The sequence below is a fragment of the Mercenaria mercenaria genome, unplaced genomic scaffold (genome assembly GCF_021730395.1).
Source record: "Mercenaria mercenaria strain notata unplaced genomic scaffold, MADL_Memer_1 contig_4163, whole genome shotgun sequence".
NCBI lineage: Eukaryota > Metazoa > Mollusca > Bivalvia > Venerida > Veneridae > Mercenaria > Mercenaria mercenaria.
This window is the reverse complement of record NW_026462372.1, coordinates 1-23,940: the sequence shown is the minus strand read 5'-3', so window position 1 is coordinate 23,940 and position 23,940 is coordinate 1. Positions and strand designations below refer to the sequence as shown.

The 23,940-nt window shown below is 34.7% G+C and overlaps 1 protein-coding gene across 1 annotated transcript in view; it reads left to right on the top strand.

Annotated features, from left to right (window-relative positions):
* The window catches only part of LOC128553670 (serine-rich adhesin for platelets-like), a 55,289-nt gene extending 33,852 nt beyond the window's left edge, over positions 1-21,437 (top strand). The window contains exons 8-16 of the mRNA XM_053534843.1: positions 3,903-4,003; positions 7,105-7,163; positions 9,560-9,750; positions 14,778-14,976; positions 15,310-15,486; positions 15,943-16,060; positions 16,692-16,817; positions 19,553-19,618; positions 20,217-21,437. Coding sequence (XP_053390818.1) covers positions 3,903-4,003; positions 7,105-7,163; positions 9,560-9,750; positions 14,778-14,976; positions 15,310-15,486; positions 15,943-16,060; positions 16,692-16,817; positions 19,553-19,618; positions 20,217-20,282 — 1,103 coding nt within the window. The 3' untranslated portion in view covers positions 20,283-21,437. The remainder of the gene's footprint in view (positions 1-3,902; positions 4,004-7,104; positions 7,164-9,559; positions 9,751-14,777; positions 14,977-15,309; positions 15,487-15,942; positions 16,061-16,691; positions 16,818-19,552; positions 19,619-20,216) is intronic.
* Positions 21,438-23,940: the final 2,503 nt, after the last annotated feature.

Below are 23,940 nucleotides of genomic sequence, written 5' to 3'. Positions count from 1 at the left end.
TGAAGTTATTTATAATGGCGATTCCAGAATTAAATTTATTGGGGAAAGGGCGGTGTCGGACGGCAACCGAATCTTTTAATGACGGGTGGTGGGTTCCATCGGAAAATCATAATTATGGGTGGTGGGGTCCATCCAAAAATCATAATTATGGGTGGTGGTCCTCACAAAAACCGTCTTTATGGGTGATGGGTTAATTGTAAAAATGTATAAAATATGGGTGGGTGGGTGTTTGATCACCTCTTTTAATTAATTACGGACGTTTTCCTTTCTTTTTTAACAATAAGTTGCTACTTTAATGAACGCAATTTTGACATTACCGATCTAAGAAATATTATCCTTTTTGATAAATTTCTGTTCATTAAGCATTTCTTTTCTTTTTTTCTGTCTCGTTCCCTTTGAATTTGAAGTCTTGGTCATGCTTTTAGCGTCCATAATCAATCGCTGAAAATATGTCAGTCAACATTTCCTGACGTAATAGAATCATGTCACTGATTATGTACTGTATCTCGCATGTGCAGAAGTCAATAAAATCCGTGGAGACTGATTGATACCTCACTTTTCCCACCTTTCATTCACACTCGTGTATTCTGTCTGGCACGTGACGCGTATAAATATTTTTTCTTGTTATGCCACGGACACAGTTTCAGAAATGAAATCGAGGCAGGCCGAAAGGAAAACATGCGTGAATTGAGTAAAAATCTTAGCATGAAGATCACTGTTCCCAAAATTAGTCGATTTTTCCATTCTCGCATAGATACTTAAAACTGGCGTACAGAATCCACGCACAATTCCACACAAAATCGTATGTTAGTAAATACATGTAGTACCGATTTCATTATCCGCTGCCGACGTAAATATCATATCGTCATCATCTATATTAAGGACATACCTGACATAGGTATTTCAATATATTTGTGAAGCATTAGCCGATTCGGATTTGTTTACAGGAAAATGCTAAGTCGCTAAGAAAACCCACATCAATATTCATTCACGTCTATAAATAATCATGGGAAGTCACTAATGTCGCACACAATCATATTTGAAATGTTTTCTTTACTAATACGTGGCCTAACATGTTAGTTCAACTATTTAAACTGTTGCACACGCTTCTTTCGAATTGTTCGGTTAAATCGCTTATGCAAATCGCGAACAGCAATTTCTTCTTTCTCAAAGCCAGCATCGTAAAAAGAAAACCTTTTTAAAACTTATTTTACGTTGAAGTAAAAAAAAATGACGTGCGAAATAGTTCATATCTTTTCCGAAACATTACCTGTCTTTACTATTTCTTTCATACGTTAAACAGTATGTGGCCAAAAAAATCACAAGTTGTTACTTTAGCGTTTAGCCATTTAAAGGCAAAGACATCCAGATTTTTGCTTAAAGTTTGGTCAGATTTTGAATATTAGAACACGAGGTTTTATTGCTAATCTGTTTCAGAATGCCAAATTAAGAGATAAAAACATGCTCGAGTCGGGAATCGAACCCGGGCCGCCGCCGCGATAAAAATTTCCCTGGGGTCGTGACCAATACACCACGGAGGAATATTTAAATAAATATAAAGCTTTATGATTAAGGCAGTTTACCTCCAGTATCCCGTTATTTTGAATGAATCGCCAAAAAATAAATAAATAAATAATTCTTATGTGTTTCTGTAACATAATCTGTCATTAACTATTAAAACTTTCATGAGAAATTTAGCAATAATTTTCTGATATCTATTTTTATGCCCCCGAAGGGAGGCATATAGTTTTTGAACCGTCTGTCGGTCTGTCAGTCTGTCCGCAATTTTCGTGTCCGGTCCATATCTTTGTCATCGCTGGATGGATTTTCAAATAACTTGGCATGAATGTGTACCACAGTAAGACGACATGTCGCGCGCAAGACCCAGGTAGTAGCTCAAAGGTCAAGGTCACACTTAGACATTAAAGGTCATATTTCATGATAGTGCATTGATGGGCGTGTCCGGTCCATATCTTTGTCATTCATGCATGGATTTTAAAATTATTGGGCATGAATGTGTACCACAGTAAGACGACGTGTCGCGCGCAAGACCCAGGTCCGTAGGTCAAAGGTCCTAAACTCTAACATCGGCCATAACTATTCATTCAAAGTGCCATCGGGGGCATGTGTCATCCTATGGAGACAGCTCTTGTTTTGTTGTTGTCATACTTTCTGGGGATCAGTGCTTTTAAAACAAATTTAGTAAAACATATACTGCGTGCAATTATTTTGAAAACGGACCCGCCGGCTTAGCTCAGTAGGAAGAGCGTTGGTATACGGATCGCGGGATCCTCGGACGGGGTGTATGTTCTCCGTGACGATTTGATAAAAAACATTGTGTCTGAAATCACTCGTCCTCCACCTCTGATAATTAATGTGGGGAAGTTGGCAGTTACTTGCGGAGAACAGGTACTGGTACAGAATTCAGGAACACTGGTTAGGCTAACTGCCCGCCGTTACATGACTGAAATACTGTTGAAAAACGACGTTAAACCCAAAGCCAAACAAACAAAAACAAATTTCCATAAATCATGTCCAAAGAAATTACAAGCCTTGTCGACGTCAGGGAGTGATACTAGTTTTAATGACTCAATGCAACACGATTCTTCCGAAACCATATTTCTGTAAAACCTGTGCTAGATCGATATATACATTTTCGTACATTGTTCGGCAGATGTTGAACACAACTTTAAGATGGAAACGGGAATAGTAACATAATGAAAATCCGGCTTAAATATATGTAAATATCGGGCCATCGTATACAACATAATGAATTTCTCCACAGAACCGGAAGCAGACGTTTCTTCTTCGTATTTTGGCGGGAAAACTGCACGTGCCTTCCATGATGCTCCTTCGGAAATGACCGTGTGCTTATGGAAAATTACGTGTTGGCGTTATATTTTCGCGTCACCAGAAACGTTAAGTACTATGTTGAAACTTTCATGTAATTGGAAACAAAATGCACTACAACAAAATGAAAATGCATGCTTTAGAGCTCGAATTTTTATATTGTGCCTGTACGTCCGTGACAGACTCTGAAATGTCTGTATTTATAATATTTTTCATTCGAGTTTCAGTGACAGAAAAATTATTCATATAAGAATAATGCCCATGTGTTTTCAAAATAACGAGACGTTCGCACGCACATTTGTTTGTTTTTTAGAAATCACCTTGTTTTTTGTGTTTGTTTCTTTCTATTTTCTTATTTATTTATTTTATTTATTTATTTATTTTTTATTTTGAGGTGGCATGTCACGAATTCCTCCAAGAATTAACATAATACAATAACAAACACAGTCTTTTCAAATATTAACTCGGGCATTTTAATTTTGAGTTAACCCCTAGTTTATTGCGCTACTTGTTTTTAGAAGAAAAAAGATCATCAAATATATGGTTTAATCAAGAATTTTAAGAAATTTATTATATTGTTTTATTGAAATTCGGCATGTGTTGGCATAAAATAAATGCTTTGAATTATTTATAAATCTCCAAGTATAAAAAGTACGACCTTCTTTTAAGAACGCGTGATTTTTGTTCTTGCCACTCTCACTGAAAGTGATTTTAAATGTTGCGGCGCGTGAATTCTTCTCGGAAGATGTTCTTGGCTTTTTGATATCGCCTCTTACCACAGGAACAGCTCGTCAAGAAAAGGGTTGTCAAGACCGGTCACAAGTGAACACCAGTCTGACCGCGAATGAGCCAGCTTAAGTCAACTAGTCAGCTCATAATGCACTACTACTGCTACAATTATCGACCAGCTTAACAATTCAGTACGCCCTATTCCACTCCTAGCAAATGAAAGTACTTCATGAGTTTCGAAAAGTTTGACATTAATCCCCTTTAATAACAAACTTCGACTTTTCGTTAATCAATAAACATTATGTATTTTAATTCTGTTTTAGAAAAAGCTGTATATGTTTTTCGTTTCGAAGTGACAATTGATGGTAACTTTTCTGAAGGCTTGGACAAGGATGAGGATTTCATATGCTCTTTAAATAAAACGGTAATGTAAAATTAACTTCTGTCAAAAAAGAAAAAATGCATGAGTCTTGCATTAACTTTTATGTAAGATCACAAATATATTATTTTTATAAAGAAGAGGTAAACGACAGCAATGTAAAAACACCCAGATTTTGTAATCTTTGGTATGATCGTCAACGAAATCATAGCTGTCGTAAATAAATGTTCATACCATTGCAATTTGCATAATAACATCAGTATATATTGCGAATGATATATGACAATATGGACTTATTTGAAGCTTACCGGTCAAAACTGTTTGCCACCTAGGTAATTAGGTAATTGTTTGTACGTTTTCCTGCAAGCCATTCAACATATTATGGTTTTATAACGTACATGACATGAGGTAGATATTCACAATTGTTTTTAATATTTCAAGCATGTATTGAATATTATGGTAGCTTCTTAATGTCATTTTTTATGGCGGCATATGTAGCATATTTCGTTTCGTCGTCCTGGTGTGTGCGTCAAAAAGCCATGGCGGAACATTTGATGTATTGTTTACTTGTATTGACGCACGAAATATCAAAAACGTATATAAAACATTTAACGCAACAGAAAGAAACATTTTAGGTCGAATAAACTTAGTATTAATATCATTTCAGCAACATGCGATTGTCAAATAGTTGTCTATCATTTTTGTTTTTCATGCCCTGTTTCCCGGTACATTTAGGTCATTCTGTTGGCAAATATACCTTCTGTTTTACATTTTAAGCTATAGATAGGTTATGGATCATGGATCAAATATCGACCTTATAAATAATTAAGTGGCTAAGATATAAAGTATATGGGGGGTGGGGGGGGGCTATATTGGAGTCACGAATGTCTGTTCATCTATCCTTAAGTCTTGTCCTTCTAATTTATGTGCCGGATTTTAATCACTCTGGAACAATTATAGTCATATGGCCGCCTTAGAGCTTTTCATGGTGGAGGGAGACATCAGGTATTATTCAATTACGGACAGGTAACTGAGTAGAACCTATGATCTTATGCAGGCCAGCTAGATGACTTCTTACATGATGAATTATACGCCACAAGCGAGGCTAATACCTACATCGATGAGGAGCAAGTGATTTTAAGGTAGCTCGGTTGTCGAGGTTCCCGTGTGTCTGGTCCATATCTTCTAAATTGTGGGAAAGATTTATCAATATAATGTACAAATCACAAAACATGTCACAAGCTCAATTTCGCTGAACCGTTGGAAAGGTTTTCAAACTGGCACCAAGTGTTTGCCTCATCAAGACTATGTGCTGAGAGTACAATCCAGAATACCTATTGGGTTCATGGTCAAGGTAACACTTGGAGATCAAAGGTCAAATAGCTTAACTTCGTATATGCTGCATATCTTTTAAACCGCTCAAAGGATTTCATAAAACTAGCATCGGTTTTTAACCTTTATCAACACGATGAGCAGATCGTAAGACGGTGGTGACTAAGTCAAAAGTCATTGTCACCTTAGAGGTCAAAGATCAAATTCCTTCAATTTGTTTCCGCTCCATACCTTCTAAACGGATAGGAAGATTTACTATAAAACTAGCATCAGTTATTTACCTCATTAAGACTATGCACAGAAAGTCAAATGCAAAGGTCACACTTTGAGTTAAAGGTCAAATGTCGGTTCCATATCTTCTGATTCCCCGATTGAACTATTTACCATATTAAGACAACATGCATTGTATAAGCCTGGGTCACTAAAGCGAATGTCACAGTTAGATACCAAATATAAAAATATAAGTTGTGTGTGTTCATAAAACTAGCACCAACTGCAAACCTAATCCAGAGCACATGCAGAGTGCTCAACCTATGTAACTAGGTCCAAAGTCATAGTCACCCTTCGTGGTCAAAGATCAAATAGCTAAAACCTGTTTCCACTCCATATCTTCTTTACAACGAACTCCATAAAATAGCGTCAGTTGCTAACATTTTCAGGAAAACACGCAGGGTGCAAACATAAAAACGCTGATATATATGTCTAATTTCAAGGTCATTTTTTGAAAGTCAAAGGGTATGGTCATATCATTTAATTTTCTAACAATTTTAGTGATAAACATGATATTAAAGGGCTCTAGTTGCTTTCAATTTGCCCTACTCCGCTACAGCAAATTTCATTAAGCCCATCACCCCCCCCCCCCACCTCCCCCCCCCAAAAAAAAAATGTTGGCGCGATGGCGAGATAAAATGTTGTTTTGTTTTTTTTGTGGGGGAGTGGTGGCGAGTGGGGGGGTTGGGGGGAGGGGAGGTTGTCACGTTAGCGCATGCGCCACAACGACACACTTAAATTTCGTTCTGTTGTTTGTTGCTTTCCGATTCACATACACAGGTAATACATGTGCTTCTTTAGATGACGTGTGTCATTTATCAAAAATTTAAAATGTTCAATTTTACAAAATATTTTACATGTAGTTTAACCTGCAGCCCTCAGTTACAGTCTATCCATTTAGCTCAATAAGGAGAGCGCATACCTTTGGATCACGGAGTCGTTTGTTCGATACCCGGTCAGAGCATGGTTCTCCGTGACGATTTGATAAGATACTCTATGTCTGAAATCATTCTTCCTTTACCTCTCCACCCTGTGGTGAAGTTGGTGATGATTTGCGGAGAACAAGTTTGCGCTGGTCAAGAATCAAGGTACGCTGGTTAAGTAAACTGCCCGCTGTTACACAACTGAAATACTATTGAATAACGGCGTTATACCAAAATCAATACTCAAATATTTTAAAATACCAGTCTAGGCGGATTCATTTTTGACAACCTTGATGTACTGTTTTGGTATTTATGTCTAAATCTATAACACCGCCTTTATGAATTTCAAGACCATGCCCTAAACCTTGTGATTCTCGCGTCTCGGTGTAATTTTCACATGCGTGGAAATATTAGTATTACACGTTTCGTAATCACACGACACCGGTCGTCACCACAGGCTACACACCGATTATAACTAGGTGTCACACTTTAAGTACTATTTTTCACTATGGTTGGTTATAAATGTACTGAATGACTGCAGTTTTGAATGCTTATTTTAATTATAAGTAACTCAAACAAAAACATTTACCTTCAAGAAAATGCATATTTTTCTATTTTCAGTTATTTGACAACATTTTCGATGGTATACCTGCAGGTGTCAGTCTAAGTTTCACATTTAGGCGAGTTGCATATACATGCTTATTTTATTTTCAGTCTAAATCAAAATAGTTTTCCCAGAAACGTTCATTTCTGCTTAATATATCTCTTTAAAATTCTTCTTTGTATATCTAACTTATTAGTGCGTAATGATAAAAATACCCTTAACATACGCTCACTGTTTGCGCTTTCTGCTAGACCCACCACTTCTATTACAGAATATTCCGAATAAAAATCTTCATAAATTTTAACATACCCGCCTTACTACATGTCTCCAGTGGAAGATGGGACTAGGATGGGATATTTCATTTATCTGAATTCTTCACCTATTATGCAATGATAAACATTTCTTATAATTTTGTAGATTAAGTAGAAAACATGTTTAATTTAGATATGCTTGGTTAAGAACGGTGACTTAATTTACTGCAAAGAAATGATAAATTCCGTAGTATACCTGTTGTCATTTTCCATGTTTGCCTTAAGGTCAATTTTAATTGTTTATTGACAAGTGGTTTAAATATAATCTAGAATTTAAAATCTGAAATTGACAATGTGGCTGAGAAAAACAGCTGACGCATATGTCCATAGTCAAGTCAAGTCAAGTCAAGTCAACAATTTTATTTTGTAATTAAAGGCCACCGGTCCACAATACATAAACATACAAGTAATAAGACATGTGGTTTTGCACCCAGCATTTAAGAGATAGACAACTCTTTTTAATAATGCATGTTTGAATCAAGTGAGTATTCTCCCTTTAACATTCACATCAATAATCTATATATTCAGTAAATGTTAGACTATCACTGCTATTCTAGAAAAAGATACTGTAGAACCAATGTATACCAGGTGTATAAGTACTGATTACTAATTACATCAGATCTTGGCTTTAGAAAAAAGAAGAAAAAAATAGCATGAAATTCACATTTAACAGCATCAATATAAAGTTCAATGTTTCAATGTTTTCTATAAAGTGCTGACAGATATTTGTATAAGGAGGTATATTAATGCCTCACTGTTTCATTTCTGATTTCAATTTTGTAATTAATAATGCTTATGTATACAAGTATAGACATGTAGTTTGTGTACCTGGTCGTATATATTTTAGTAGCCAAACATATCCGCCCTACTTCATCTAGTGATTTTAGCATCTTGTAACAATTTTTAGGCTATCTGTTTTCTGCCATATGTAATAATATAGTACTTTGCTATCAACGCAGACATTGAGCATTGCAGTTTATTTAATAGTTGTTTACAACAAAACACTCCTCTCGCTCCATGTTTCTTGACTTCAAGATGTTTATAATAGAAGAAATCTTTTTTATAACCTCTACCCTATTGAGTTTCTAAAATTGACAGGTCTGTCATTCAATTTAGGCAGTACCATTTATTAGTTGAAGGGATGTTAACTGAAAATGTACTGTCTGAAAAGCGAACTGGGAAGACCAAGATCAGCCTGCACATCCGCGCAGGCTGATTTTCGTCTGCTCTGGTCGCAAGTCGCCAGCAGGCTAACGGTTGACTAGAAGTCGAAAATTTGTTTATATATGTCACGTCTAGTATACAAAAATAAGGGCATCAATTCGTTGTATAATTATCAGAAAATATAAATCGTATGGTAACGTATTCATCTGAGACCTTGTTGCTTTTAGTATTATATATCTACTTCTAGCGGATGTCCCATGATACTTTTATGCATGTGATATTTCGCATTACCATGATATCTTTCAAAAGTTTTATATATAACATGGCGTCGGACAAAACTGTTCTGCAAATTCTGAAAATTTATTTGATATATATAATGGTAAATTATTCCTATTTACGTTTCAATATCATTCTTGTTTAATGGTACTAACAACTGTTGGAGTTCTTGATCATGGCCGAATAAAGTAAAGCTCATTAAATAAAATTATCTTTTTAATAGATAATATATTCTATTATTTATAGATCTAATTAGTAATACCATTAAATGTACCATATCTTACTAAATAAATAGTATTAATATAATGAAACTAACATAAAATCATCATGCCAAAAAAGATTTATATGTTAGAAAATGGCGAATAAGTAAAATAACTTAATTAACTAGCCGATAATATAATGATGAATGACAGATGAAATAAGCAATATACGACAACGAAAGATTCATATATATGACCAATCTGCTTCAGAAAGCTTTACCTATTAGTGATGCATAATGTTTGCGAATTTTCCGACATTAACAGTTTGACAAGGTTTTTGGCTACAAGGGACGTAACTTACGTATTATATGATTAGTGTTCAATTTTACCTCATTAGCATAAGTAATTCTTTAAAGTAATTAACTAAATAAGTATTTTGTGGATGAAACACATGTAATAGAATAGCACATTTGTAAAAACGGATGATTCTAACTTACCTAAAAACGTTAATTATGTTACAGAAAAGGGAGTATCATAGCAGCTGTTACAGCAGAACTGGAAAAGAATAAAATTGAAAACAACAGCACAAATATTTCTACTGTCCTAGATACAATAAAAAATAACGCTCAAGATAATGCAGAAAATATAAACACAACAAAAGGTCTCATTGAGGATGCCAGTGCTTTTTATACTAGTTTCGAAAATGAAATCAGTAAGTGATAATTATTTTATATGAGAATCGGTAAACTGTTACACTACATTAAAGCAAACAGTTCGTAGTGAAATACTATGAAAGGGGATATCCGCCACTTCACACATTATACTGTAGTTGATATTTCAACATGCCAATTCATTCCCCATGTTGCTGTTATCCCTATTTATATGTAAATTGTGATATTTTAACACTACTTTTAATGTTGTAACCAATGAAAATTAAAATGATTCTTATAATTCAGTCATAAGAATTCATATGCAGATATTCTAATAATGATTAAGTATTCAATTTGATAACTATGCCATCAATATGAAAACCGTTGAGTCAAAATTAATTCAAAGGACTTATATGCAATTATTCTAATTATTATTAAGAATTTATTTTGCTAACTTTTCATTTTAAGTATGCTTAAAATGGCATTGATAAACTTCTTATTCCTATTTTCAATTTTATTTTGATTTGGTCATATGAATGACATTTGAGTCATTTCAAGTGTATGTTGTCAAGCAAAATTCGTTTCTCTGCGCTAAAATGGGCCCTTTTAATTAAAGGAAAATAACTGGTAAAACAGTAAAAAATAATAAACGCTCCCCGTACCGGTGTCGACTATATTTTATACTGTGAAAATGAGTCTGCCTGCAACCGTTCCATTCTGAACATTTAAATGATGACTCCGGTATCAAAATACATAATAGTAACCAAAGAACCAGTCAAAGCTCACACGGGTCAAAGTTGATGTCGATGTCTTTTTTTTTCTTTTGTGTTCGACTTAGAAAGTGAACCCGGCGGTCGGGATTTTCCGACGGACTTTGGTTGGTTCCCAAGTAGATCTACCAACGCTTGGCATTGACCCGACCCCTAAAACCTGACCTTAAAATATAAAATTATGAGGGAGTCGAAAATTTCAAGTTCCCTGAATAATGTACTTTTTTAGATTTTCACTTTTCACCATTTCATTTTTCAGGTCTTAGACTACCTAATAAAATCATGGATTTTTTCTAAAGGGCTTAAAATGATGGACACTCCCAGGCAAAATCCCGCAGGGGTTACGCAGTCGATATGCAAAAGATAAAGATTTTTTGAAATCGAATTAAAGTGTCAAAACCTGTATTTTTCTCGTAGGGTTTGACATTTTTAGCTAGACATTATTGAATACTACACAATAAAAGACATTCAGAACCCCCCTGGATGGGTCAGACCGGTCTCTAAAGGGGTTCGGGCCCCGGGCCGGAAATCAATTTTTAAAAAATGGTCATTTTCAATCAAATATTCCGACAAAAGTACTAAAGATATCTTAATAAAAGTTACGTGTATTTGTAGAACTTTCCAATAACTATTTCATAAAGGTGTAGCAATATGTTTAAACCCGATCCCAAGGTTCACTAGGCGCCACTAGGCTGCTAGGTCCAAACGTAAAAAGAAACACGTAAATATACCTTATTTATCTAAAAATATTTTTTCAACAACTAAAGTAACACAGTGTGGTGTGTATCTATTATTTATATGGAAATAAATAGATTTAGGTAAGTTTTGTCAGTCTGTACGATCTGTAGAGTTGCTATAGGGACCGTATAACGGTAAGTTTTGTCGCATTTTTTCGAAAATTTCATCAATTTCATATTCTTATAAAAAGCGTTAGAAACAAGATATCAAATTAAAATTTCTTTTAATAAGTAGTTTGAACTATCATTTAAATTAATATGAAAATCATTTTTCTCCGACGGACACGCCGTCGGGAGCATTTGCTGAGCTTTGGCATTTTTTGGCTTGTAAAATGTTAGCCGTAAAATAAGGAAAACGTGCTTATATAATCTATTTATTTTGCGTTAATAACTGCAAATAAAAACTTATTTTTATAAAAACATAATATTTGAAAGGTTGTAACAAAATAAATTCTGTTCGTACGTCTGTACGTAATTTAGGATAAAAGCTGTCTTTCCGTACTTTTCCGTACGGAAAAATTCCGTGTTTTTTCATTAACTTCAAATTATTGTCAAATGTTCCAAACACAAGATTTTTTAATGAAATAACTTTTATGAATTAAATCTAAACATTGTCTAGAAAGATATATAATTTGTATAATATTTACCATCGAACCGTCTTAAAATGTACAATTTTTCGTGAAAATATGCATACTTCATATGTTAAATTTAGGGATGGACCTTGTCGGAAGAGTCATATCTTCATAACCTTATGTCCGATTTTAATAAATGATACATTGTTGCAAAGGACAAGCTAGTAGCTACAGGATGCAGGTTCGAACCCGGTCGACTAGGGTCAAGGTCAAAGGTCAAAGTCTGGTAATATTTTCAAATCTGAACTTTTCAAAGCAGTTAAGGCAGTCCAGTGACACCATTTGAGCAATTCTCACGGCTCTCCTGTTCGGGCCAGATTAGTCTTGGCCAGCACCCTATCGCATAAAAAACAAGTTTGGTCACATTCTGAGACCTGTACTGAGCCCCGATTACATCTAGTGGAGTTGTAAATAGGTTGAATGTAAAGCTTAGACATCTACCAACATATCCATATATGGTATAGGTAGGTACCCGGGATATAGAGACTCGAACAAAAGTCAAAATCTAATATAGCGTCAATATCAACTAAAATATCTGTACTTCCATGTATCACCTCTCCTGAAACCCATGGTAAACTCAGGTGCACGAACATTGTGTTACTTTGTAGCTAGGACCCATACCTAGTCGACGATGCATAAAACTGGTACATGTTTTGGCCAAACGGAACTCAACTGGGTCCAAAACCTTCCAGACATTGTAAAAGCCGTATTTTCTATGTTAGATGCATATCTTGTAGCCATATATGACATGCCCTGACCTCAAGGGCTATCCTAGGTACTAAAACATGGTCTCAATCGATAGCCAGGACTTACACCTATACAACAGTGTAGGATATATGTATATTTCTTTGGCATAAAGGCTCGAATCCGGTCGAAAATCTCTTAGTTATGGTCAAAATACGAAGCTAGAAGACAAAACGGTGTCCTATTTTCGACCCTACATACCTACACGACCATGTATGATACATATACATATATCATGGTCATAGGGGTTCGAACTGTGTTTAAAGTCTTTCAGACATGGTTATGCCCTGACCTCAAGGTCTATCCTAGGTACTAAAACATGGTCTCAATCGATAGCCAGGACTTACACCTATACAACAGTGTAGGATATATGTATATTTCTTTGGCATAAAGGCTCGAATCCGGTCGAAAATCTCTTAGTTATGGTCAAAATACGAAGCTAGAAGACAAAACGGTGTCCTATTTTCGACCCTACATACCTACACGACCATGTATGATACATATACATATATCATGGTCATAGGGGTTCGAACCGTGTTTAAAGCCTTTCAGACATGGTCATGCCCTGACCTCAAGGGCTATCCTAGGTACTAAAACTTGGTTTCAATCGATAGCCAGGACTTACACCTATACACCAGTGTAGGATATATGTATATTTCTTTGGCATAAAGGCTCGAATCCGGTCGAAAATCTCTTAGTTATGGTCAAAATACGAAGCTAGAAGACAAACCGGTGTCCTATTTTCGACCCTACATACCTACACGACCATGTATGATACATATACATATATCATGGTCATAGGGGTTCGAACTGTGTTTAAAGCCTTTCAGACATGGTCAAAATTGACATATTTCCTAAATTTGAACACTTCCCGGTGATCTTAAATGGCCTGCCTTGACCCTTATGGGTACGTCTGATACTCAAACTTCGTCTCATTCGATACCTATATGACCATGTATATAATATACGTATATTTCTTTGGCATAGGCATAACCTTCCTTTTAGACATGGTCAAATACGAAGTTAGAAGACCAAATAGTGTTCTTATACGACCCGCCCCGACCCCTAGGGCTGTCCAGTGTACTCGAACATGGAGTCAGTCGATAGCCAGGATCCATAACTACACATCAATGTATGATACGGGTATATGTTAATGTGATACAGGGTCGAACTTTATTAAAATTCTTTCCGACGTGCTCAAAAGAGGCAGACTTTCTAAGTTCGAACACTACCTTGCGACCTTGTACGACCTGCCCTGACCCCTCAGGCTATTCTAGGTCTCAATCTTTAGCTAGGACCTATGCCTACAAGACTATGATACCTGTATATATCATGGTCATAGGAGTTTGAACACTTCGTCGCTGTGTTTTTCACGAGGTGAAAATGGACGTTGCACCGGAGAGGGAGCAGTTAATTATTATACGGCGACCTCTATAGTATTAATCAGGACTGGTTGTCGGCTTCGTTTCATAACGGCAAAATTATTATGAGAAAAATCTTATTTGTTGCAGTCATTATTATGAGGACGATTATTTGTTTGATAATCAACATTTCATTGTGCGAATGATGTTCGTTTTTATCAGACACATAGGTAAGATAGTATCTATGCCTCTGTTTTTTTTAAAGTGCTGTTGATGTATCTAAATATAAACAATGTTTTGAAAATAACAAAAATGTAACAAGAAATAGAATTTTGCAATTGTAAAACAATCATCTCAATTCAAATTAAAATATTTGCATTTAAAATTCTTTGATTAATTTATAACTGAAACATTTTAATATTTTATTAAAAACACTGACTCGTGTCATTATTAAAATGATATAATGTTAATGTTCATACAAATAGGGACAATGCACTTATAAAAACCAACATGGGAAATGAATTGGCATATTGAAATATCAACTAATAAAATTTGTGAAATGGTGGATATCCCCTTCCATAAAATTCTTGGTCTATATACATGTCTTTTATGTCTTATCGTTTTAACGAGGGTCTTTGCGCCCGTGTCTCTGTGAGTATTGACTGACTTCAGAGGAGGCTTTGGCCGGCTTCACGGGAGTCTGTGTATGGCTTCGTTTAGACAAAAATATTCTTTGGACCTCTTTAAAATTAAGACACCCTGTTTAAGGTTAAATTTTATATAAAGTATTATACATTTCTCTTACCTTAATTTGGATTTGAAAGTCAATATTTGACCGATTTTAGGCACTTTTACGGCTATGCTGAAGGATGACCCATGTTCTGTACAATCTAAAGTATGTGATTTGTCATACTTTTATACGTGCCAAAACAATAAAGATGATGAAAAGGGCAAGTGCAGGCACGAATGCGAAAGAGAACCTGGTTTCTGTGGAGAAAATGGACAGTGTTTCTACGACATTACAAGCAACGTTAAGGCATGCAGGTACAGTCACAATTTAATGGTCTTAAGTAAGGTTCACTCAGGTCATATAGCGACTTTCTATTTCTAACCTCGGAGAATGGCACCTTGTGCTGAACATCACTTCAGGCACGAGAGAACCGCCTGCCTGTTGCAAGCCAGCTGCAAGGCTTCATCGTATATGCCAAATGCCTTTTATTTTCGCGGATCAGCTTACGTCAATATCGGGTCCACTTATTGTAGATATTTACGACAGGTGACTTAGCCCACCAACAATTCAGCTCATCTGGTTTCTTGACTGTAGATGACTGTACAATTGAATCTTTTGATAAAATAATATTGCATACTCTATTACAGATGCAAACGTACCTCGTTCCATGTGTATCACGGGGACCGTTGTGAGGAATTCACGGCGACCAAGGAGTTTGTGTTGGCGGTATCCCTCGGTGCTGGCGGTGGTATTATTCTCATATTGTTCATTGTTATCATCTGCATGTGTGCTAGAAGACGAGCAAGCTCAAAAAATAATCTCAGGTGGGAATTCAAACTTTTGTTCCTTTACATGCAAATAGAGAGATAAATATTCTTTATTTCATTTTGCACTAGAAGGATAACAACGCAACCTGGATAGAATGAATTTATGTCAATTCTTTACATGATTCTACATGATACGAAAAGAACAGTTCAAGTTTTATACGTGATATGACAAGCGTTTTTCATAACTCATTTTGCATGTTATTTAGGACTTTGATTTTTGAAAACCAGTTAATCATGAAACAAATGACACCTATGGTTCAGAATCTATCATGCCTCTAAAATGGCAAAAACAATTTTATCTGTCTTTTATGTCTTCCTATCGCCACAACGTGAGTTTAAGTATGTCAAATGCAACTTTGAAGCGGGCCCCTACAAGGAGCATTTCATTTTTAGCATGGTTTCTGTAACAGAAAAAGACACTGATTGTCTTTATCTTTTTGTTTTCGGTTTAAGTGGGTATGAAGAATCAGAGTGGGAGGTAGTGCTAAAAGACACCGGCTTTAGATCTGGTGTTGATAAAACTGGACCTCTGTACTGGAGATATCACCGCCAGCCGGGGCATATCAACCAGGTGCGTATAGAATATGTCAGCAGAGTTTGATAGTAATATTCGGCCTCTGCTCCTTTAACTAAAATTAGCATTAGGATGAGAGTCCTCTGTCTTGGTTTTTAACACCTGGAATGCTAAATAAACAGGACCGCTTCTAGAACTAGAGCGTCTTCTGTATCTTGAACTTACCTCCACCTAAAAATTACTAACATTATTCTTGTGGAGTTGCCCATGTGAGTTTTCAATGGCGGCTATAAATAATCTTACAAACAAACAGACGAATATTTTTAAACCTCCTACTTAGAAGAGGGTGACATGTTAAGAGACGTATATAGGATGTATGCGGCAACCAGTAGAAACATAATATATCAAATTTGTTGTAACCTTGAATTTTATAAACGTTAACTCTGCCTCTTTAACCTTAACTTAAAGCTTCCTCACCGGTCAGATTAAATTGATGGTTTATTCCCTCAGTTCTTAAACGCTGGACATGAATTAGTTTGCATGGTTTTATAAAGTGCAAATAGTATACTGGAATCTACAATGAAAATAAATATCTCATGTAGATAAACAAGGGTAACCAATAACATAAAATTTGAAATATTAAAAAATATATATAAGAAATTTTCAATCTTGTCACGCCGTATTTCAGGCATATGAGCCGTTTTTCACCGGAAGTGGTCGTGGCGGACCATCAGTGTATCTTCCGATAGACAATGACCAGGGTTCGAGTTTCAATATCGCACAGTATTATTCTGCAATAGATCCTGCAGCAGACGTAAGTAAAAACGACGTTTGGCCCATTGCGACTCTATTTGTCTAATCCCTATCTCAGTTTCAAGAGGACTTCGGGCAAACAAAAGTACGGTGCCCCTAAAGTGACATGTTACACACATTTTTTCCAATTAGGTAATGTGAGACTTTTTTTATTTCGTTTAAACGAAATGATTTCGTTTAAACGAAATAAAAAAAAGTCTCACATTACCTAATTGGAAAAAATGTGTGTAACATGTCACTTTAGGGGCACCGTACAAAAGCTTTTTTCTCTGTGAAATATTTCTAAATTCAACTGCTTTTGCATGATGTTAGGTCAAATAGCTTTGTTTGCATTTGCTGAATCTGACATAAAGAAAATTTTTCATAAACATTCTTGATTTATTTGATAAAACTTTGCAATAAAATACATTTTGCTACTCTAACTTGCCCCTAAAGATTAGTCATATCACACAAGAAACAGTATTGAATCATAAGCTTTTTATACCTAATTTTGACATATAAAATCATTGCGCATTTTAAAGGTTTATACAAATTTCGAATCTCCATCTCTGTATCTATTTCAAAACAGCTAATAGTCGTATTAATGCTCCAATGTTGAGGAATTTAAATGCCATTTATGTAATGAAATCCACTTTTCTTTTGCCAGGCTGTTGAAAAACAGGACTTTATGGTCATGATGGAGGTAAAAGAAAAACACTCCTCCAAAAATAGTGATATTTACAGAAATGACAAAGCAGAGACAGCCTAAACGAGATTGTACTGCCACTATGTGCAGCTTTTTTTCTGCTAAATTGGCTGTCTCTGCTTTGTAATTTCTGGTAAATATCACTAATTTTAGAGCAGTCTTTTACCTCCAACAAGCCCTAAAAGCCCTGTTCTTCAACAGCCTGACAAACGAAAAATGGTTTTCAAAAAAAAAATCCTCAACATTGGAGCATTAATAAGACTATTTGCTGTTTTAAAATAGATACAGAGATGTAGATTTGAAAGTTGTATAAACCTTTTAAATGCGCAATGATTTTATACGTAAAAATTTGGTATAAAAAGCTTATAATTCAATACTGTTTCCTGTGTGATATGTCTGGAAGTGACAATACACTTTCCTCGCCAATATCTCGTTTCTAATGAAAAATATCATACACCTTATTAATGAAAAGCAGTAATTCAACTTAACATCCAAATGTCAGGCTTTTTGTTTTATTAGAGCAGATTCAAGTCCCAGCTAAGGATTCAGAAAATCATACTTACACTTGATGACAGTATTGTTCAATGATTCTAGCGTAGTATGTTGAACAGAACGAAAATATCATCTATCTTTAACAAACAAACGTAGGTGATTGCTTTAGGAGCTTGGAAATGACATATGCGCTTCTTATTCCGATCAAACTTTATTTCAGGTTTTATCTACCTGTTCATTATACGCTTTATGTAGAGCTATCAGACAGCTTCACTGTTTGAATAAGCAGTCAAAGGCACCTACTCAAGATGTGACCTAAAATAAAAGTTCAAGTAATTCATGTGTTTTTAGTTCTTTAGTTCAACAACAAAAGCACAAGTACTGCCTATTTGATTTACATAGGATATCCATCTTGTAAACAACAGAGCGATGGAACTTAAATATAAATAATGAACAAAGTATTCAAGCTACGAAGGTATGCAAATATCAGAAAAAAATACTTCATAAATTATTCCGAATTAGCCTTGGAACCAGTTTCCTTTTTCAGCCAATTTGAGACGCTTGTTGCTGACGTACTCACAGTACTGGTAGACGCTTTCTTGAAAAAATCTATTTTTAGACATATCACCGGCGTCCTCGATAAAAACACGCAATAAATGTCCCTGTCATTGGTTTTATATAGTTAATTAATTTTAATACATTCACTTAAACTTCAATTGACCGTGAATATATCGGTAAAATAACTTACCCCTAGTTCCGTAAAACTCAAAACAGTAAAATATATCTAGACTTACTATTATCAAGCTTTCCAATCGTACACAGAACACTTGTACTAAACATCTGTGTTCAGTGTATAAACACGTAGTGTTCCAAAATTGAATATAGATGAACGCGTCCAGTGTTCTCTCCACTTACAATGTATAAATGTTGAGAGTGAGAAAACGAAGGAAGAAGTTTAATATGAAACAAGATTGATGAATACTGCTATGCGAATAGATCTACTGCTTGTCTGACCCTTCGCTTTTCACTGTCACCGTGTTAACACTTCTAATGTTAAGATGGTTCTGCTAGTTCGGGATCTGAAGTTGTAAAACAATGACTCTTGCACGCAATAATCCTCGATTGGTTGAACATATACTATGTTTCACATGGTGTGGCATTACGTTAAATTGGTAACATAACGTTGAATGAATACATATCACTAATAATCAACATTACTCTACCAGATGTAGAAATAGATTGATATGTAATGACATTGTAGTGCTACATTGCTTTAATTTGTATTTATCTTCCAAATCAATCGTGTAGTTTATATTTTGACTGATACAATTAAATGTATGAATTACTGAAAAGACAAATATCATTTTGTCTATGAATTATATACTATTTAGGCGGCTATTCTCAGTAGGCTTAGTGTATAACCTCTGATAAGCCAGACTGAATAAAGCTTCCTATTTAATCGAAAAATATACATTATTGTTACGATCGCATATATACATGTAACATATAATGACATGCACAAAATAATTAAGATATTGCAGAAAAGTTTTTTTTTTCAGTATTCAATAAAAAGACCTCGTGTATCAACCCAGCCCAGTGAAATGTACAACAGTATCTATTTAGATGTAAGTACTGGCTAATTTATGCAGTTTTCAAAGTGTAGTCATATATTTTTTTCCATTTTACTTTTTACAACTCTAAAACTATCCGGATTTTCTTATCTAAATTATGCAGTGTTTCGTTTTCTTTGGAGAAAAACATGTTGTCAGTTGCACATGTTTTCAACAGAAAGAAAAACCATTTCTTACCAAATTTAAATTCTGTAAATCAAAGCTTTGAAGAAAAAGATGAAAGTGCTGAAATATTTTAGACATGCAGAGAAACTGATGATATATCTTGTATTAATACTTTTATCTCGCGCAACTGGATAAGTACAACTGGATTCTAATTGAAAATATTTTGTCCTTACCTAATAAAGGACTTCCGTATATGAAAAATATATTTTTCTATTCTTCTGGTCTTCATCTCGGTGCCATTTGAATGATCACAGATCTTTCATTCTGAAATAAGATATATATTTCTTTTCTAACATTATACAATGTGTTCATTTTATATACATAATCAATTTAACAGAATACATATTTTACTTCTAAAAAATTATATATTTCAATTCAAACAGAATATATCTTTGTATTTAATACAATATATCTATATTTTTAACAGAACTTTACAAATTCACCTGGTGATACGCCAAGACCTCTTATAACTGACATGAAGACAACATTGTGAATATAAAATGTTAAAACAAAACATGAGTCAGAAAATACCAGCTGTAATCAAGACGGAAAAAATACGACATCGTTCATCTGTGTGTAAATAATCTCTCCTCGTGTTTTCATTTTTACAAATAATGAATTCAAAATGTTGACGATAACAGACAACGGTTTCATATGAGCAATAGTCTTTGCTCTAGCCCTCGATGGAATACATTGAGAATGTTGTAGATGGAACTTCAATCCATTATATAGAAAACTTTTCAGACAGTTTCTCTGGACACCCTGATTGGTCGGTTTAAAAGACGAAAATAAACAATGATTATACTTATGCAAATATGTGGGATTTCAAAAGAAAATGCTAACTACGCTACAAGTGAATAAATGTTTTAGGTGGTGTAAAATGCTCGAAGATTCTATATAATCTTCTTATTAATATCTTTAAATCTCTTTACAGATTAATCAAAGCTGAGCATTTGATTTTATGATCACAAAAAGATATGGTTTAAATTTTGGTAGCCCATATACCTTTTAAGATGATAAGCATTATATATTTTAGTCCCTGCTCTTGAGAACAATAAAGCAGGGTGTTGAAAAAGAGATTTGTAATGACTTTATAACGTTTCCGTAATGTTTTAATGGATAACCCTCTCTCACTGCACATGTAAGAGCAGAAAATGAATTTTAAAACGGATATCAAAACTCTGCGGAACGGTTCCCCCAGACAGGGCATACCGTATGCAATTTAGTGACTATTTGCAATTTAGTGAATACTTTATGTACAACAGGACTCAGCTTTAACTATGCTCAAATATTGAAGATAATACGTAGTATTCTTTTAATTGACCTATTTCATTTTTGTATCATAGCCATTTATAACTTTCTTCTACCTGTTTACAGATTTACTATCTTTACTATCCAGAAACGTATTGTTGTACATATGTATATATTCTTGAAATACAAACCTTTCAAGATATTTATAGTGGGTAAAATTTCATAAAGCATCAGACACACAAGAAATTGTTATCGATTTAAAGCAACTTTCGTCTTTTGCCATTGTGTTGTTATTCAGTCCATTTTTATAACATTTTCATCTCAAGAATTATGTATACATCATATACGGTATATACAGAAAAGAAATATATTATCATGTAAAAAGAAATCATGTATATTTTGTTGTTGTTTTTTTCCAAATATAAATTTGGGATGTTTTACATGAGCATTATACATATATTGCGATCAGTTAAACAGCTATAGAAAGTGATATCAAATCACAGGTGTTTGAAGCTCAATCGATATGAATATAGAGCTATGATGAGATCGTAGATTTCTAGAAGAGATCGTAGGTCTTTGAAAGAGATTCAGGTTGGCAACTTCACGCCTCAGTTCGAGTTTTTGAAAGGCGATTTTGAAGACAAATGATTACAGATGGTTATCAGTTAACACCATTTCAAAGACGGAAATTTTCCTTTTAAAGGAACTTACGTAACGAGTCATAATTTCAGTTAAAATATAGATATTTTAGACAAAATATACATGAGCAGTTTTAATATTCGGCCATTCCGTATTCAGCTTCCGATTATACTCCAGTCACACATACGGCGCGGATAGCTACGTCTGGTCACGGATAGAAACGCAATAGTCCGTATCGATCCGTACCTGAACCGTAACTTAAAGTAGGAATCCGTATCAATCCGTACCAATCCGTACGATTCAGGTACGGATCGATACGGATTACTACGTTTCTATCCGTAGCTAGACGTAGCTATCTGCGCCATATGTGTGACTAGGGTATAAGTCAGGAGTGTATGGTCAATAGGAATTGTTTAGCAAAATTAAATAATGATTGCATTTATAAGTAGTAGACGAACGTTGTAATTGTTCAGCTAATCTAAAATTGCAAAATGGGAAGTGTCATTTATGGTACAAATGGGGAAAACAGGAACTAGGGTTTTTCTACGATAAATCACACTTGGGAACTTGCTGTTTCGATTCTAACACGAATTACTAGTATCAACAGTGTTAGAAAAAAATGGTAACGACCTTTTATGACCGTGCTATGCACCTTGATCGGATGATGTCATTGCACACGAGTGGTTTATTGCAGATCACCCGAGATAGATTTTGCTCTATATGTATGTAGGTTTTTCGCTAGTCGTGTTAGAATAATACTTAACATAACCATCGCAACTTTGGATCCTATTTATAAAACGGACATTATTTCACTGACGAAAGAGTGCAGAATATAGCACATCCAAGTACAATGCTAGTTGTAATATTAAGCTGTCTCCAATAGAATTAGCATTTAGTTTCAGCGTCTTCAGGATCATGAAAATGGGGCGTGCCCAGAAATTCAAAAATTATTCAAACGATCAGCCACTGTGTAGCTATTAGACACCGCATAGCAGAACCTTGTAATCTTCAAATTGTAATGACGTCACGAACAAAACGTCTCAATTCTTGAAACCTTAGGGGTTTTCCAAAGTAAACAAAAATTGCTTTGACTGTAATCGGTTTAATATGCTTGCATGTAGTCTTTATGTAATTGTTCAAATATTTTTGTGATTTGGTAAGAATTGTTAATAATGGAATTATGTTGTTTTTTCTTTTATTGTTATTGTTGTTTTTTAAGTGATTTACTTCGGATTTTACAACCGGAAGCTGGATAAAGTATGGCGGACTACCAGTGCGGTGGCTTTGGTAGTATAAGTAAGCGTTAAAGGAACGTTTTCATATGCATCAAAATAAATGCATTTTTATTGAGAACTCACCGTCTTCTGCGTATTTTACGTGCATCTGTTCACAATGAAGCACTGACCCTGAGGACTATGTTTGGGAAAATATAAGAAAGATGTGACAATGTATATTGTAAATATTGGTGTTTAGATGAGGTACGATGTACAAGTCTCAATAAAAGTTTGTTCTGTTCTGTGTAAAAATATATATTTGTTAAGGTATTGTTTGGCAAAATAAATATTGCCCTTTTTCAGTCAACACTTAGTTCACTCTTATACTTTCCCATACACAGTCCTCAGGGTCAGTGCTTCGTTGTGAACAGATACACATAAATGTATTTTATAGGTAGATAAAATTATTTATGTCATTGTTATACATTTGGGCAAATTGGTCCCATTCTGAATTATGTTAATTTATGTACTACGGTAAAAGCCAATCAGGGAGTTCCTTTTATCACGTGGTACCGTTGAATCAATCGGGAAATGCATCTTCCTTCTTCGTAAACATTCCAGAGTGAAAAGCATGCTTCTTTCTTTTAAGATTATTTTGGCTAATTTCTGGTTTTATCTCAACACCACCTCCCATTCCACCTCTTCTCTCAAGTGACAATTTTCGTTAATATTAACCTATATTTAACACAAAATAGATAGAAAAAAAGTATTATCTTGGCTAGTTTCGTCATACGGTAACAGCAAAATATATAACACATAATATATATTTTAAATAATTCGTGTAAAACTAATGGATTTACACAAGTCTAGATTAAAATCTGGGTAATTGTAACTTGTTAGATATATTTGTGTAAAAATTAGACTGCACATAAGTTTGCATGATCGTTTTCAATATACATTTTGAAATAACAACATATGTCTTACGGCACGCGAGATCAATGAGCCGCGCCATGAGAAAACCAACATAGTGTGTTTGCGACCAGCATG